Source organism: Coregonus lavaretus, assembly GCF_964263955.1.
Source record: "Coregonus lavaretus genome assembly, chromosome: 28".
Classification (NCBI taxonomy): Eukaryota; Metazoa; Chordata; class Actinopteri; order Salmoniformes; family Salmonidae; genus Coregonus; species Coregonus lavaretus.
The window spans coordinates 39,910,085-39,928,206 of NC_140015.1; the positions used below are offsets into that span (position 1 = coordinate 39,910,085).

The 18,122-nt window shown below is 46.0% G+C and overlaps 2 protein-coding genes across 2 annotated transcripts in view; one reads left to right on the plus strand and one right to left on the minus strand.

Moving 5' to 3' along the window:
• The window catches only part of LOC311103658 (conserved oligomeric Golgi complex subunit 1-like), a 24,976-nt gene extending 11,499 nt beyond the window's left edge, over nt 1-13,477 (plus strand). Inside the window, exons 9-16 of the mRNA XM_084145271.1 lie at nt 904-1,409; nt 3,563-3,709; nt 3,923-4,084; nt 4,899-5,023; nt 5,934-6,042; nt 7,037-7,146; nt 8,027-8,108; nt 13,090-13,477. Of these exons, the coding sequence (XP_084001397.1) occupies nt 904-1,409; nt 3,563-3,709; nt 3,923-4,084; nt 4,899-5,023; nt 5,934-6,042; nt 7,037-7,146; nt 8,027-8,108; nt 13,090-13,227 (1,379 nt within the window). The 3' untranslated portion in view covers nt 13,228-13,477. The remainder of the gene's footprint in view (nt 1-903; nt 1,410-3,562; nt 3,710-3,922; nt 4,085-4,898; nt 5,024-5,933; nt 6,043-7,036; nt 7,147-8,026; nt 8,109-13,089) is intronic.
• A 2,599-nt stretch (nt 13,478-16,076) lies between these two features.
• The window catches only part of LOC311103275 (regulator of G-protein signaling 9-like), a gene marked incomplete at both ends in the record, with an annotated part of 20,104 nt that continues 18,058 nt past the window's right edge, over nt 16,077-18,122 (minus strand). Inside the window, 4 exons of the mRNA XM_084144807.1 lie at nt 16,077-16,236; nt 16,503-16,585; nt 17,649-17,787; nt 17,883-17,970. Of these exons, the coding sequence (XP_084000933.1) occupies nt 16,077-16,236; nt 16,503-16,585; nt 17,649-17,787; nt 17,883-17,970 (470 nt within the window). The remainder of the gene's footprint in view (nt 16,237-16,502; nt 16,586-17,648; nt 17,788-17,882; nt 17,971-18,122) is intronic.

Consider the following 18,122-nt stretch of genomic DNA (forward strand, 5'->3'; position numbering starts at 1 on the left):
GTCCTCTGATAACACAGGTAGGGAGCGAGATGGATAACCTGCAGCACTACCTGTCCTCTGATAACACAGGTAGGGAGACAGATGGATAACTTGCAGCACTACCTGTCCTCTGATAACACAGGTAGGGAGACAGATGGATAACATGCAGCACTACCTGTCCTCTGATAACACAGGTAGGGAGACAGATGGATTATTGGTGGTCCCATTAAAATTTTACCAGGGATACCTGGTCTAAGGATAATCTAATGATAATCTATTTCTCGTAAGGTGCACTACTTAACATGAAGTCATCAATATCGTCAGCATCTCAAATTAAACCCATTTCTCCCTATAGTGCACTTATTTTGACCAGAGGTTCTCCTCCTCCTCTCTCTTCCTCCTCCTCCTCCATCTCTTCTTCCTCCTCTCTCTTCCTCCTCCATCTCTTCTTCCTCCTCCTCCTCATCTCTTCCTCCTCCTCCTCCATCTCTTCCTTCTCCTCCTCCTCTTCCTCCTCCACCTCTTTCTCCTCCATCTCTTCTTCCTCCTCTCTCTTCCTCCTCCTCCATCTCTTCTTCCTCCTCCTCCTCATCTCTTCCTCCTCCTCCTCCTCCATCTCTTCCTTCTGCTCCTCTTCCTCCTCCATCTCTTCCTTCTCCTCCTCCTCTTCCTCCTCCTCCATCTCTTCCTCCTCCACGTCTTCCTCCTCCTCCTCTTCCTCCTCCATTTCTTCCTTCTCCTCCTCCTCTTCCTTCTCCTCCTCCTCCATCTCTTCCTTCTCTTCCTTCTCCTCCTCCTCTTCCTCCTCCTCCATCTCCATCTCTTCCTCCTCCACGTCTTCCTCCTCCTCCTCTTCCTCCTCCATTTCTTCCTTCTCCTCCTCCTCCATCTCCTCCTCCATCTCCTCCTCCTCTTCATCCACAGATCCCCAGGTCCTCTCAGACTCCTTCCCCATAGCCCCAGGCTCTGGGTCCAGTAGTTGTTCAGGTTCCGGTACAGTCTCATCATTCGACCGGTTCACAGACGCCGCTGCCGTAGAGGAGACCCTACGTGAACGCTGTCTGGCGTGCGTACGTGACATCATCACCTGCGTGCGCTCAGAACTGAGGGTGGCCTCACCTGGCGTCACCTCACCTGTTGGCTCCTCCCCCAGCCCCGCCCGTCTCAGCTCGGTGCTCTTCATGGCCCGCCTCTGTCAGTCCCTCAGCAAGCTCTGCCCCAACCTCAGGCAGTGCATCCTGGGTAAACAGGGCGGGGCTGCGGCTGACGCTGTCACCAGGGGAACACCCCGCCAAAGCAGGAAGTTGGGGAAGGCAGCTGCCAAGGTGACGGAGGTTAGCCCCGCCCAGGCTAAGTGGGCGTGTCTGAAAGAGGAGCTTCTGGTTGTCAGTATGGAAGCATATCGGATATGGAGCTCCGCCCTCTCTAAGGTGAGAGGGGTTACTTGGAGGGATAGTTCACCACTAAATCAAAATTTGTCAGACATTTTCAGGGGCTGTTTAAACATCTCTAGGATCAGTTTTGCCTATTAGATCAAAATTAATTACATGGACAGGGGGACCTGATCCTAGATCAACACTCCTACTCTACGACTCTGAATACTGGCCCTTTTAGATTACATGGACAGATGGGACCTGATCCTAGACCAGCACTCCTACTCTACGACTCTGAATACTGGCCCTTTTAGATTACATGGACAGATGGGACCTGATCCTAGACCAGCACTCCTACTCTACGACTCTGAATACTGGCCCTTTTAGATTACATGGACAGATGGGACCTGATCCTAGATCAACACTCCTACTCTACGACTCTGAATACTGGCCCTTTTAGATTACATGGACAGATGGGACCTGATCCTAGATCAACACTCCTACTCTACGACTCTGAATACTGGCCCTTTTAGATTACATGGACAGATGGGACCTGATTCTAGATCAACACTCCTACTCTACGACTCTGAATACTGGCCCTTTTAGATTACATGGACAGATGGGACCTGATCCTAGACCAGCACTCCTACTCTACGACTCTGAATACTGGCCCTTTTAGATTACATGGACAGATGGGACCTGATCCTAGATCAACACTCCTACTCTACGACTCTGAATACTGGCCCTTTTAGATTACATGGACAGATGGGACCTGATCCTAGACCAGCACTCCTACTCTACGACTCTGAATACTGGCCCTTTTAGATTACATGGACAGGGGGACCTGATCCTAGACCAGCACTCCTACTCTACGACTCTGAATACTGGCCCTTTTAGATTACATGGACAGATGGGACCTGATCCTAGATCAACACTCCTACTCTACGACTCTGAATACTGGCCCTTTTAGATTACATGGACAGATGGGACCTGATCCTAGACCAGCACTCCTACTCTACGACTCTGAATACTGGCCCTTTTAGATTACATGGACAGATGGGACCTGATCCTAGATCAACACTCCTACTCTACGACTCTGAATACTGGCCCTTTTAGATTACATGGACAGGGGGACCTGATCCTAGATCAACACTCCTACTCTACGACTCTGAATACTGGCCCTTTTAGATTACATGGACAGATGGGACCTGATCCTAGACCAACACTCCTACTCTACGACTCTGAATACTGGCCCTTTTAGATTACATGGACAGATGGGACCTGATCCTAGATCAACACTCCTACTCTACGACTCTGAATACTGGCCCTTTTAGATTACATGGACAGGGGGACCTGATCCTAGATCAACACTCCTACTCTACGACTCTGAATACTGGCCCTTTTAGATTACATGGACAGATGGGACCTGATCCTAGACCAACACTCCTACTCTACGACTCTGAATACTGGCCCTTTTAGATTACATGGACAGATGGGACCTGATCCCAGACCAGCACTCCTACTCTACGACTCTGAATACTGGCCCTTTTAGATTACATGGACAGATGGGACCTGATCCTAGACCAGCACTCCTACTCTACGACTCTGAATACTGGCCCTTTTAGATTACATGGACAGGGGGACCTGATCCTAGATCAACACTCCTACTCTACGACTCTGAATACTGGCCCTTTTAGATTACATGGACAGATGGGACCTGATCCCAGACCAGCACTCCTACTCTACGACTCTGAATACTGGCCCTTTTAGATTACATGGACAGATGGGACCTGATCCCAGACCAGCACTCCTACTCTACGACTCTGAATACTGGCCCTTTTAGATTACATGGACAGATGGGACCTGATCCTAGACCAGCACTCCTACTCTACGACTCTGAATACTGGCCCTTTTAGATTACATGGACAGATGGGACCTGATCCCAGACCAGCACTCCTACTCTACGACTCTGAATACTGGCCCTTTTAGATTACATGGACAGGGGGACCTGATCCTAGATCAACACTCCTACTCTACGACTCTGAATACTGGCCCTTTTAGATTACATGGACAGATGGGACCTGATCCTAGATCAGAACTCTGAGAGGCTTGATACATACGGAGTTTTGGGGTCTGAGAATGTCAGACAAACTGAAATCACAAGCCAGTCTTTTTAGTAACTTCCCCCCTGGTCTCCCTCTCTCTCCAAGGCACTGGTGGGTCGGTTTGCGACCTCGCTGCACGCAGAGTCCGCCGGGGCTATCCTAGCAAACGCCACCAACTGGGAGGAGCTAGAGATCCAGGAAGAGGCGGAGTCAGGGAGCAGCGTCACCTCCAAAATCAGAATTCCTGTCCAGGTGAGAGTGATGTTATGACATCATCGCTCAGCAGGACATGACCAGTAGTGTCTCAGACAGGATAAACTCTCAGCAGGACATGACCAGTAGTGTCTCAGACAGGATAAACTCTCAGCAGGACATGACCAGTAGTGTCTCAGACAGGATAAAGGTTTTTTTAAATAGAAAATGAACATTGAGATGGTACAATATTATCTCTCTCTCTCTCCATAGCCGTCGTGGTTTGTCCAGTCTCTGCTGTTCCAGCTGTGTCTGGAGGTGAATGGAGTAGGGGGACATGCTCTGCCCCGACCCACCCTACAGGAGTTACTACAAGGCTGCATGGACCTGGTGCTGCAGGAGTACCAGAGCCTCACACACACCACACAGGACAAGGTAACACACACACACACACACAGGACAAGGTAACACACACACACACACACAGGACAAGGTAACACACACACACACCCTCACACACACCACACAGGACAAGGTAACACACACACACACCCTCACACACACCACACAGGACAAGGTAACACACACACACACCCTCACACACCACACAGGACAAGGTAACACACACACACACACCCTCACACACACACACACACACCACACAGGACAAGGTAACACACACACACACACACACACATGACAAGGTAACACACACACACACCCTCACACACACACACACACCACACAGGACAAGGTAACACACACACACACACACACACACACACATACACACACACCACACAGGACAAGGTAACACACACACACACACATACACATACACACACCCTCACACACCACACAGGACAAGGTAACACACACACACACCCTCACACACACACACACCACACAGGACAAGGTAACACACACACACACACACACACACACATACACATACACACACCCTCACGCACACCACACAGGACAAGGTAACACATTCACACACCCTCACACACACACACAGGACAAGGTAACACACACACACACACACACACATACACACACCCTCACACACACCACACAGGACAAGGTAACACACACACACACATACACACACCCACACACACACCACACAGGACAAGGTAACACACACACACAGGACAAGGTAACACACACACACACACACCTGGACAACGAAATGAGTTGATATCTGTCTCTCTCTCTCTCTCTGTCTCTCTCTCGCTTTCTCCAGGACTGTCCGTTCCCTATGACCCAGAACAGATCTCTACAGCTGTTGTTTGACCTGAGATATCTCACTGCTACCCTGAGTACTAGACTGGAGGAGGACAAGGGCTTCCGCTCTCACCAAGACCCCAGGTACACACACACACACACACACACACACACGTTCAATGCCCTGGTATCACTGGTTGTAACATTAACCTCCTGGTCTCTGTATGTTACAGGGTCCATTAACCTCCTGGTCTCTCTGTATGTTACAGGGTCCATTAACCTCCTGGTCTCTGTATGTTACAGGGTCCATTAACCTCCTGGTCTCTGTATGTTACAGGGTCCTGTAACCTCCTGGTCTCTCTGTATGTTACAGGGTCCATTAACCTCCTGGTCTCTGTATGTTACAGGGTCCATTAACCTCCTGGTCTCTCTGTATGTTACAGGGTCCATTAACCTCCTGGTCTCTCTGTATGTTACAGGGTCCATTAACCTCCTGGTCTCTGTATGTTACAGGGTCCATTAACCTCCTGGTCTCTGTATGTTACAGGGTCCTGTAACCTCCTGGTCTCTCTGTATGTTACAGGGTCCATTAACCTCCTGGTCTCTGTATGTTACAGGGTCCATTAACCTCCTGGTCTCTCTGTATGTTACAGGGTCCTGTAACCTCCTGGTCTCTCTGTATGTTACAGGGTCCATTAACCTCCTGGTCTCTCTGTATGTTACAGGGTCCATTAACCTCCTGGTCTCTCTGTATGTTACAGGGTCCTGTAACCTCCTGGTCTCTCTGTATGTTACAGGGTCCATTAACCTCCTGGTCTCTCTGTATGGGTGGCAGGTAGCTTAGTGGGCGGCAGGTAGCTTAGTGGGTAAGAGCGTTGGGCCAGTAACCGAAAGGTCGCTGGTTCTAATCCCCGAGCCGACTAGGTGAAAAATCTGTCGATGTACCCTTGAGCAAGGCACTTAACCCTAATTGCTCTTGTAAGTCGCTCTGGATAAGAGCGTCTGCTAAATGACCAATTATTATTATTATTATTTTATAATTATTATGTTACAGGGTCCAGAAGGTTTGTGATTCGCTGGAGAGCTACATTGACCCCTTTGACCTGGATGTGTTCACGCCGCCACTCAACAGCAACCTCAACCGCCTATCACAGAGGAGTTCGGTACGAATGGCCCCACCCCCTGACACTACTAACATGTGAATAGAGACTAAAAGAAATCATGATATTATCATGGTATCAATGTACAATAGGGTTTTCCTGGTTCATCCACAGTGTATTGGTCATGTGGTATCAGTGTACAATAGGGTTTTCCTGGTTCATCCACAGTGTATTGGTCATGTGGTAACTTTGGTCACAATTTGTAGCGCTCTGAGGTGCTGTTGGTGATTCAGATGTTGTTAATGTTGTGTTAACGTAATTATATAATGTTGTGGTGTGTTATATTATGCCATTGTTGTGTTTTGGTTGTGTTAACATTGTTATAACATTATGTTGTGTTAACATTGTGATAATGTTTTGTTAACATTGTGATAATGTTGTGTTAACATTGTGATAATGTTTTGTTAACATTGTGATAATGTTATGTTAACATTGTTATAACATTATGTTGTAATAACATTGTGATAATGTTGTAATAACATTGTAAAGGGAATTTCCAGGTCAACAAAAAAGAGAGAAATCGTTGATAACATCAATCGAAATAATTTCAGTTTAATTACAAGCTGCGACTGCCTCCAGCACAGTAGCAGAGAAAATGTCTAACTTGGCCTGCTCTGAGAAGGCCATTATATCGTAATCACACAGCACCAGATGTTCTGGAAACACCAGCCCAGAGGCTTGGAGGAATTCTAAACAACTTTGTCAGCTGCTACAGATCACAGTGTTACAGAATACAATAACAATCAGTGTCCTTGGTCCAGACCTCCAGTCTGATGTCAGTCACTATCAACAGATATGAGAACAATCCATAACATACAGCATGGAGTCCAGAGACCATCAACCCACACCCTGTACGACCACAACACTGGAAATCATGTGTGTTACACACAGGGGAGATATAGCAATATGCTAAGCGTTGTGTTAATGACTTTATTCACTTTAAATGTCCCCATTCCAAACACTGTGTTCATGTTGTGATAATGTCGTGTTGTTCCAGGTGTTGTTGGGGTTGTTGACGGGGACAGAGAAACAGTTTGTTTCCCGTGGTAACAGCGTGGGCTCTCAGGAACCTTTCAACATCCTGCCGCTGGCCAACAGCCAGATCAGGTGAGAACACACACCCGCACAAACACACACCCTAGGGCCCATAATCATTAAAAAGTGTCTCCGAATAGGAGTGCTGATATTGGATCAGATTTCCCTTTTAGATCATAGTGAGTAAGATGGCGTGGACAGGGGGACCTGATCCCAGATCAGCACTTCTACTCTGAGATGCCTTATGAATAGGCTACAGGTCCAGAAGTGTTTTTAATATAATAAAATAATAATAATAATCCCAGCACCCTGTCTCTGGTCTCCAGGTTAGAATAGGCTACAGGTCCAGAAGTGTTTTTTACCCAGAACCCTGTGTCTGGTCTCTCTGTTCTACAGGTTAGAATAGGCTACAGGTCCAGAAGTGTTTTTAACCCAGTACCCTGTGTCTGGTCTCTCTGTTCTCCAGGTTAGAATAGGCTACAGGTCCAGAAGTGTTTTTAACCCAGTACCCTGTGTCTGGTCTCTCTGTTCTCCAGGTTAGAATAGGCTACAGGTCCAGAAGTGTTTTTTACCCAGAACCCTGTCTCTGGTCTCACTGTTCTCCAGGTTAGAATAGGCTACAGGTCCAGAAGTGTTTTTAACCCAGCACCCTGTGTCTGGTCTCGCTGTTCTCCAGGTTAGAATAGGCTACAGGTCCAGAAGTGTTTTTTACCCAGAACCCTGTCTCTGGTCTCACTGTTCTCCAGGTTAGAATAGGCTACAGGTCCAGAAGTGTTTTTAACCCAGAACCCTGTGTCTGGTCTATGTTCTCCAGGTTAGAATAGGCTACAGGTCCAGAAGTGTTTTTTACCCAGAACCCTGTCTCTGGTCTCACTGTTCTCCAGGTTAGAATAGGCTACAGGTCCAGAAGTGTTTTTAACCCAGCACCCTGTGTCTGGTCTATGTTCTCCAGGTTTGGGCTGTTACCTCTAAGCATGACCAACTCCCGTAAGACCAAGTCCTCCACACAGGGAGCTGACATCACACGCCCACTGGTGAGTCACACGGACAGACAGACGGATGGACGGGGGGTGTTGAGGGGAGGAGGGGGTGTTGAGGGGAGGAGGGGGTGTTGAGGGGAGGAGGGGGTGTTGAGGGGAGGAGGGGGTGTTGAGGGGAGGAGGGGGTGTTGAGGTTGAACGTATAGCTGAGGTTTTCATATAAGCCTGCCTGTATGAATTTCAACCTCACCTCATGTTTCAGTAGAATAATATTTTTAAAAACCTTTACTTTGCCGTTTCTGTTGATGTCCTATGATATGTATCATGATGTTTTATGTTGTGGTTTTATGTTGTCTGCATTTCCAGCTGTGTTGAGGGCAACAGACCCAGGACAGCAGCAACAGGTCATTGTGTGTGTTGTATCTTTAGTGTAGTGTGTGTGTGTGGTATCTTCAGTGTGTGTGTGGTATCTAGTGTGTGTGTGTATGGTATCTTTAGTGTGTGTGTGTGTGTAGTGTGGTATCTTTAGTGTAGTGTGTGTGTGTGTAGTGTGGTATCTTTAGTGTAGTGTGTGTGTGTGGTATCTTTAGTGTGTGTGTGTAGTGTGGTATCTTTAGTGTAGTGTGTGTGTGTGTGGTATCTTTAGTGTGTGTGTGGTATCTTTAGTGTGTGTGTAGTGTCTTTAGTTATCTACAGTACCAGTCAAAGGTTTGGACACACCTACTCATTCAAGGGTTTTTCTTTATTTTTACTATTTTCTACATTCTAGAATAATAGTGAAGACATCAAAAACTATGAAATAACACGTATGGAATCATGTAGTAACCAAAAAAGTGTTAAACAAATCAAAATATATTTTTATATTTGAGATTCTTCAAAGTAGCCACCCTTTGCCTTGATGACAGCTTTGCATTCTCTCAACCAGCTTCATGAGGTAGTCACCTGGAATGCTTTTCCAACAGTCTTGAAGGAGTTCCCACATATGCTGAGCACTTGTTGGCTGCTTTTCCTTCACTCTGCGGTCCGACTCATCCCAAACCATCTCATTTGGGTGGATCTCGGGTGATTGTGGAGGCCAGGTCATCTGATGCAGCACTCCATCACTCTCCTTCTTGGTAAAATAGCCCTTACACAGCCTGGAGGTGTGTTGGGTCATTGGCCTGTTGAAAAACAAATGATAGTACCACTAAGCCCAAACCAGATGGGATGGCGTATTGCTTCATAATGCTGTGGTAGCCATGCTGGTTAAGTGTGCCTTGAATTTTAAATAAATCACAGACAGTGTCGCAAGCAAAGCACCATCACACCTTCTCCTCCATGCTTCACGGTGGGAACCACACATGCGGAGATCATCCATTCACCTACTCTGCGTCTCACAAAAACATGGCGGTTGTAAACAAAAATCTCAAATATGGACTCATCAGACCAAAGGACAGATTTCCACCAGTCTAATGTCCATTGCTCGTGTTTCTTGGCCCAAGCAAGTCTCTTCTTATTATTGGTGTCCTTTAGTAGTGGTTTCTTTGCAGCAATTCGACCATGAAGGCCTGAGTCACGCAGTCTCCTCTGAACAGTTGATGTTGAGATGCGTCTGTTACTTGAACTCTGTGAAGCATTTATTTGGGCTGCAATTTTTGAGGTTCATTTAACTGTAATGAACTTATCCTCTGCAGCAGAGGTAACTCTGGGTCTTCCTTTCCTGTGGTGGTCCTCATGAGAGCCAGTTTCATCATAGCGCTTGATAGTTTTTGCGACTGCACTTTAAGAAACTTTCAAAGTTCTTGAAATTTTCCGGATTGACTGTCCTTCATGTCTTAAGTCCTTCATGTCTTAAATTTAAAGTAATGATGGACTGTCATTTCTCCTTGCTAATTTGAGCTGTTCTTGCCATAATATGGACTTGGTCTTTTACCAAATAGGACTATCTTCTGTATACCATCCCCACCTTGTCACAACATAACTGATTGGCTCAAACGCATTAAGAAGGAAAGAAATTTCACAAATTAACTTTTAACAAGGCACACCTGTTAATTGAAATGCATTCCAGGTGTCAACCTCATGAAGCTGGTTGAGAGAATGCCAAGAGAGTGCAAAGCTGTGATCAAGACAAAGGGTGGCTACTGTGAAGAATCTCAAATATAAAATATATTTTGATTTGTTTAACACTTTTTTGGTTACTACATGATTCCATATCAATCAAATCAATCAAATGTTATTTATAAAGCCCTTTTTATATCAGCAGATGTCACAAAGTGCTATACAGAAACCCAGCCTAAAACCCCAAACAGCAAGCAATGCAGATGTAGAAGCACGGTGGCTAGGAAAAACTCCCTAGAAAGGCAGGAACCTAGGAAGAAACCTAGAAAGGAACCAGGCTCTGAGGGGTGGCCATTCCCCTTCTGGCTGTGCCGGGTGGAGATTATAAAAGTACATGGCCATTAAGGCCAGATTTGTTCTTCAAGATGATCAAACGTTCATAAATGACCAGCAGGGTCAAATAATAATCACAGTGGTTGTAGAGGTTGCAACAGGTCAGTACATTAGGAGTAAATATCAGTTGGCTTTTCATAGCCGAGCATTCAGAGGTCGAGACAGCAGGTGCGGTAGAGAGAGAGGGAGAGCAAGAGAGAGTCGAAAACAGCAGGTCAGGGACAAGGACAGGTCAGGGTTCCATAGCCGCAGGCAGAAGAGTGGAATCTGGAGCAGCAGCACGACCAGGTGGACTGGGGACAGCCAGGAGTCATCAGGCCAGGTAGTCCTGAGGCATGGTCCTAGGGCTCAGGTCCTCTGGGAGGAGAGTGAATACATCATAGTTTTGATGTCTTCACTATTATTCTACAATGTAGAAAATAAAAATGAATAAAGAGAAACCCTGGAATGAGTAGGTGTGTCCGAACTTTTAACCGGTGCTGTATCTATAGTGTGTTATTTTCACTTGCACTCAAGTGTTTTTGCAGCGGGTGGGTTTGCAGTGTACTAAGCTAACAACTATTTTCCGCATTTGTTTTTTTAGCGTGGCTACGGTTTGATTTGATTTTGCCTCAGATCGCTAACTAACAGGGACATGTGGTCTGCGTACCAAATGACACCTTACCCCCTGTATAGTGCACTCTTGTTGAGCAGAGCCCTATGGAGCCCTGGTTTCACGCTGTCTGCCGGGATCTGCAGTCAATTTAGCTAGTCAATTGATATTCAATTCATGAATTGGCAATTTTCCTATTTTTATCTTAGAGGGTTTTTCGATTCTCCTGAATTGACTGTATTAAAATGGAATTGATCTCAAACCCTGCCTCACACCACTCCAAACCATATCTGTGACCAGACAAACAGCAAGTGTTGTTGTGCATGAAGCAAGCAGCTCATCACATCAATGAACTTTTTTTTCTCTATGCGGTGCATCTCAATACTCTTGACGTGGCTTCCTCTCCTTAGTGGCCTCATCTCATTGTCTCCTCTCCTTCATCTGCACTGATCTGAACAAACAAAACAAAGGAAGCAGAACAGCTTCCTTTATATTAGGGAGGAGATGAAGCCAGGGTCGTGTTCATGTCACGCACAGAATGTTGGACAAGTTCAGGTAGTCTCTCTCTGTTTCTCTCAGGTCAGGTAGTCTCTCCCTGTTTCTCTCAGTTCAGGTAGTCTCTCCCTGTTTCTCTCAGGTCAGGTAGTCTCTCCCTGTTTCTCTCAGTTCAGGTAGTCTCTCCCTGTTTCTCTCAGTTCAGGTAGTCTCTCAGGTCAGGTAGTCTCTCCCTGTTTCTCTCAGTTCAGGTAGTCTCTCCCTGTTTCTCTCAGTTCAGGTAGTCTCTCAGGTCAGGTAGTCTCTCCCTGTTTCTCTCAGTTCAGGTAGTCTCTCAGGTCAGGTAGTCTCTCCCTGTTTCTCTCAGGTCAGGTAGTCTCTCCCTGTTTCTCTCAGGTCAGGTAGTCTCTCCCTGTTTCTCTCAGGTCAGGTAGTCTCTCCCTGTTTCTCTCAGTTCAGGTAGTCTCTCAGGTCAGGTAGTCTCTCTCTGTTTCTCTCAGGTCAGGTAGTCTCTCCCTGTTTCTCTCAGTTCAGGTAGTCTCTCCCTGTTTCTCTCAGTTCAGGTAGTCTCTCAGGTCAGGTAGTCTCTCCCTGTTTCTCTCAGTTCAGGTAGTCTCTCAGGTCAGGTAGTCTCTCCCTGTTTCTCTCAGTTCAGGTAGTCTCTCTCTGTTTCTCTCAGGTCAGGTGGTCTCTCCCTGTTTCTCTCAGGTCAGGTAGTCTCTCCCTGTTTCTCTCAGGTCAGGTAGTCTCTCCCTGTTTCTCTCAGTTCAGGTAGTCTCTCAGGTCAGGTAGTCTCTCCCTGTTTCTCTCAGTTCAGGTAGTCTCTCAGGTCAGGTAGTCTCTCCCTGTTTCTCTCAGTTCAGGTAGTCTCTCAGGTCAGGTAGTCTCTCCCTGTTTCTCTCAGTTCAGGTAGTCTCTCAGGTCAGGTAGTCTCTCCCTGTTTCTCTCAGGTCAGGTAGTCTCTCCCTGTTTCTCTCAGGTCAGGTAGTCTCTCCCTGTTTCTCTCAGGTCAGGTAGTCTCTCCCTGTTTCTCTCAGTTCAGGTAGTCTCTCTCTGTTTCTCTCAGGTCAGGTAGTCTCTCCCTGTTTCTCTCAGGTCAGGTAGTCTCTCCCTGTTTCTCTCAGTTCAGGTAGTCTCTCTCTGTTTCTCTCAGGTCAGGTAGTCTCTCCCTGTTTCTCTCAGGTCAGGTAGTCTCTCCCTGTTTCTCTCAGGTCAGGTAGTCTCTCCCTGTTTCTCTCAGTTCAGGTAGTCTCTCTCTGTTTCTCTCAGGTCAGGTAGTCTCTCCCTGTTTCTCTCAGGTCAGGTAGTCTCTCTCTGTTTCTCTCAGGTCAGGTGGTCTCTCTCTGTTTCTCTCAGGTCAGGTGGTCTCTCTCTCTATTTCACTTCAGTTTCAAAGCGTTATCTTCTGTATGGTGCCTAATGAACACGACCAAGTTCCGACTGTTAAGTAACTCAACCCATATCTGTTGTTTAAATCCTCTCCTCCTCATCTCCCTCCTCAATTTCTCTCTCCCCTAGGCCTCACCCACCTCTAAACCCACCCATGACGACACCTTCCGCCCCGGCAACCTGTTCAGACAGCTAGCCAATCAGGAGGAGGAGCCGGCGGCGCCATCGCTGTTCAAGCTGGGCTGGTTGTCTGGCATGGCCAAATAAGGCTGAGTCCCAAATGTCACCCTATTCCCTACATAGTGCACTACTTTAGACCAGGACCTATAGGAAATAGAGTGCCATTCATACCTATAGGAACTATCCCCACTAAATAGGGAATAGGGTGCCATTTGGTACTCAACCAAATAAGGAGTGTGACTACTGTTGGACTCTTTAAACGCCTTGTACTGTACAGAGACTGACTGTTAGAAGAATATATGGATCAATAAAACAGTTTGGACAGATTTATTAATGAGATTGTGTTGATGTGTGATTTATTTTGTTAGTATAGTGGAGATAGATCATGTTGGAGTATATACCTGATCGCTGTCTGGGTCCTGCTGATAAGATTGGAGACGGGTGAGGATAGTCACACACAGACAGAGACACACACACACAGACAGAGACACACACACACAGACAGAGACACACACAGACAGACAGAGGCACACACAAATTATCAATGTTCTGAAGCAGAAGCAGCATGTTCATGAAAGGATTATGTTTTTATTACATATTTTACAATTATTGGGTCAGAGACCGGATTATCAGAACATAGGTAGAGGGAAACAAAACGTCAGCCTGCACACAGACAACACCTGACATGTTATTTAACATCCGTCCTCTACCCTGACAGACAGATGGGAGCGTGTGGACAGGTTAAGATTTGACATCGTAGTGTTGTAGAAATAGCTATAGACTGACCAGTGCCTTGTAAAAGTATTCATCCCCCTTGGCGTTTTTCCTATTTTGTTGCATTACAACCTGTAATTTAAATTGATTTTTATTAGGATTTCATGTAATGGACATACACAGAATAGTTATGCATGCTCAAGTTTTCTGTTTTATTGTCTTATTTCTTGTTTGTTTCACCCCAAAAAATATTTTGCATCTTCAAAGTGGTAGGCATGTTGTGTAAATCAAATGATACAAACCCCCAAAAAATCCATTTTAATTCCAAGTTGTAAGGCAACAAAATAGGAAAAATGCTGAAGGGGTGAATACTTTGGCAAGCCACTGTATGTCAAAGACATGAACAATACACCTCCTTATACAGAGTTATGGGACATGTGAGACTTACAAACACGCACATATAACATTTTACATTTTAGTCATTTTAGCAGACGCTCTTATCCAGAGCGACTTACAGTTAGTGAATACATATATATATATTTTTTTATACTGGCCCCCCATGGGAATCGAACCCACAACCCTGGCGTTGCAAACGCCATGCTCTATCAATTGAGCTACATCCCTGCCGGCCATTCCCTCCCCTACCCTGGACGACGCTGGGCCAATTGTGCGCCACCCATGAGTCTCCCGGTCGCGGCCGGCTGCGACAGAGCCTGGATTCGAACCAGGATCTCTAGTGGCACAGTTAGCACTGCGATGCAGTGCCTTAGACCACTGCGCCACTCAGGAGACTCGGCTGACTAACCTCTGGCTGCAGACTGGTAACAATAACTGTTCTCTATCTCTGGCTGCAGACTGGTAACAATAACTGTTATCCATCTCTGGCTGCAGACTGGTAACAATAACTGTTATCCATCTCTGGCTGCAGACTGGTAACAATAACTGTTATCTATCTCTGGCTGCAGACTGGTAACAATAACTGTTATCTATCTCTGGCTGCAGACTGGTAACAATAACTGTTCTCTATCTCTGGCTGCAGACTGGTAGCAATAACTGTTATCTATCTCTGGCTGCAGACTGGTAACAATAACTGTTATCTATCTCTGGCTGCAGACTGGTAACAATAACTGTTATCCATCTCTGGCTGCAGACTGGTAACAATAACTGTTATCTATCTCTGGCTGCAGACTGGTAACAATAACTGTTATCTATCTCTGGCTGCAGACTGGTAACAATAACTGTTATCTATCTCTGGCTGCAGACTGGTAGCAATAACTGTTATCTATCTCTGGCTGCAGACTGGTAACAATAACTGTTATCTATCTCTGGCTGCAGACTGGTAACAATAACTGTTATCCATCTCTGGCTGCAGACTGGTAACAATAACTGTTCTCTATCTCTGGCTGCAGACTGGTAACAATAACTGTTATCTATCTCTGGCTGCAGACTGGTAACAATAACTGTTCTCTATCTCTGGCTGCAGACTGGTAACAATAACTGTTATCTATCTCTGGCTGCAGACTGGTAACAATAACTTATCTATCTCTGGCTGCAGACTGGTAACAATAACTGTTATCTATCTCTGGCTGCAGACTGGTAACAATAACTGTTATCTATCTCTGGCTGCAGACTGGTAACAATAACTGTTATCCATCTCTGGCTGCAGACTGGTAACAATAACTGTTATCTATCTCTGGCTGCAGACTGGTAACAATAACTGTTATCTATCTCTGGCTGCAGACTGGTAACAATAACTTATCTCTGGCTGCAGACTGGTAACAATAACTTATCTCTGGCTAGCTTTCTCTTCGAAGTACAGTTATACATTTTATCTTATATCACCCTACTCTGTACATTTATGGCTCTTCCAGATGTATATAATTATCCATTACAGCATAATTATCCATTTGATATAGTATCTTAATATGCCAAGAGTGTGCAAAGCTGTCTTCAAAGCAAAGGGTGGCTACTTTGAAGAATCTCAAATATAAAATATATTTTGATTTGTTTAACACTTTTTTGGTTACTACATGATTCCATATGTGTTATTTCATAGTTTTGATGTCTTCACTATTAATTTACAATGTAAAAAATAGTCAAAATAAACAAAAACCCTTGAATGAGTAGGTGTGTCGAAACTTTTGACTGGTAGTGTATATATATATTAGATGAACAACAGTATGTATATTAAACTCCATTTCCCATGGTGCCCTGGGCTCTCTCTACTTCCTGTCCAGCTTGTTGGTGGCCATCATGGCTTTGACGTCAATGGGCCTGGCAGCAACAGCTGCTGCTGCCTTCTCCTCCTCCTCCTGCTGCCACAGGATGATGGGGCTGATGCCTGGGTTACGATTCCTCTCATTGGCCTCCAACTGGGCATCACTGGAGAGGGGGAAGAGGGAAGAGAGAGAGGAGAGAGGGGGAGGAGACAAGAGGTGAGCGTTGATCAGATTCATGTTGCAAATCAAGACCACTGCTTTTCTTGAATGTCCACGTTCCTCCAAGAGTAGCTGAATGTCTCTTGTAAAAGAAGAGCGATGCAACCACATACACATGATATTAGCTCTATTGCTTGGTAGAGACAGGTGAATGTACAGTCCAATAAACAATGATATTGTGTGGGTGCAGTATATTCTGCAGCATCTTACGTGAAGACGTGAGGGGCCGGGACCAGAGCCCTCTTCTGCATGTCTTTGTGGACTGGAGACTTGAGGTAGCGGTAGAAGGTATCCTGGGACAGAGACAGAGGAGGGGACATTATGAAACATGTCTTTGTGGACTGGAGACTTGAGGTAGCGGTAGAAGGTATCCTGGGACAGAGACAGAGGAGGGGACATTATGAAACATGTCTTTGTGGACTGGAGACTTGAGGTAGCGGTAGAAGGTATCCTGGGACAGAGACAGAGGAGGGGACATTATGAAACATGTCTTTGTGGACTGGAGACTTGAGGTAGCGGTAGAAGGTATCCTGGGACAGAGACAGAGGGGACATTATGAAACATGTCTTTGTGGACTGGAGACTTGAGGTAGCGGTAGAAGGTATCCTGGGACAGAGACAGAGGAGGGGACATTATGAAACATGTCTTTGTGGACTGGAGACTTGAGGTAGCGGTAGAAGGTATCCTGGGACAGAGACAGAGGGGACATTATGAAACATGTCTTTGTGGACTGGAGACTTGAGGTAGCGGTAGAAGGTATCCTGGGACAGAGACAGAGGAGGGGACATTATGAAACATGTCTTTGTGGACTGGAGACTTGAGGTAGCGGTAGAAGGTATCCTGGGACAGAGACAGAGGAGGGGACATTATGAAACATGTCTTTGTGGACTGGAGACTTGAGGTAGCGGTAGAAGGTATCCTGGGACAGAGACAGAGGGGACATTATGAAAGCTTTAAGTTTTAATGTCTTTTTTTTTGCAGCACCTCTGCTGCAAATAAATAAAAATGCATTACAACTAGAATAATATTTCAGTGAGTGCAGGATTTTTCCTTTTTTCCAGTGGATGTCTTTTGAACCCGGCACGCAAATACTTTTCGTTACTACAAACTTTTGAGTTGAGCACGCCAATTCCTCATTCTGAAGTTATGGAACGGCCACACAATCTTGCATTCCAGCTGTGCATTATGACAAATAACTTTCTATTATTTAGCTAACAGCTAAAAAAAAAAAAACAGCAAACTGTAGCCTTTGTATATTGTGCGTTAGTTGTGTAACTGAGGTGGTTCAGTGAACTATGCTGGTGTGATGAATGAGCCTGACCCCTCTGTTTGGAGGGACTAATACACAACACACACCTTCTTCATGAGCAGGAAGATGTGTGTCTGGGCAGCGTCGAGGACGTAGCGGTGAGGAACAACCAGTCCCTTCACTGTCAGCCCCATGGTACGACCGTCAATGTTGATCCATCTAGGAGCTCCGGGTTTCAGGAAGGTGCTGCACACACACACACACACACACACACACACAGGTTAAAAACCAAGCAGCAACTCTCTCGCCCTCTCTCTCACACATTCTCCAGTGTAACTCACTTGAAGATGAACTGGGACTTCTCTGGAATAGCAGATGCCGCTCCCCATCTCATTTCCTCAGCTGCCTCATAGAACGCCATGTTCTCCGCTGTACACACACACACACACACACAGAAAGCACACGTATGCACACGCACACACAGACATAATGCTAGGTTAGCTGAGCTGCATTCCACAGCATGCAAGGTAAACCACAGGTTGCATCCGAAATGAAATGGCACCCTTTTCCCTACACAGCGC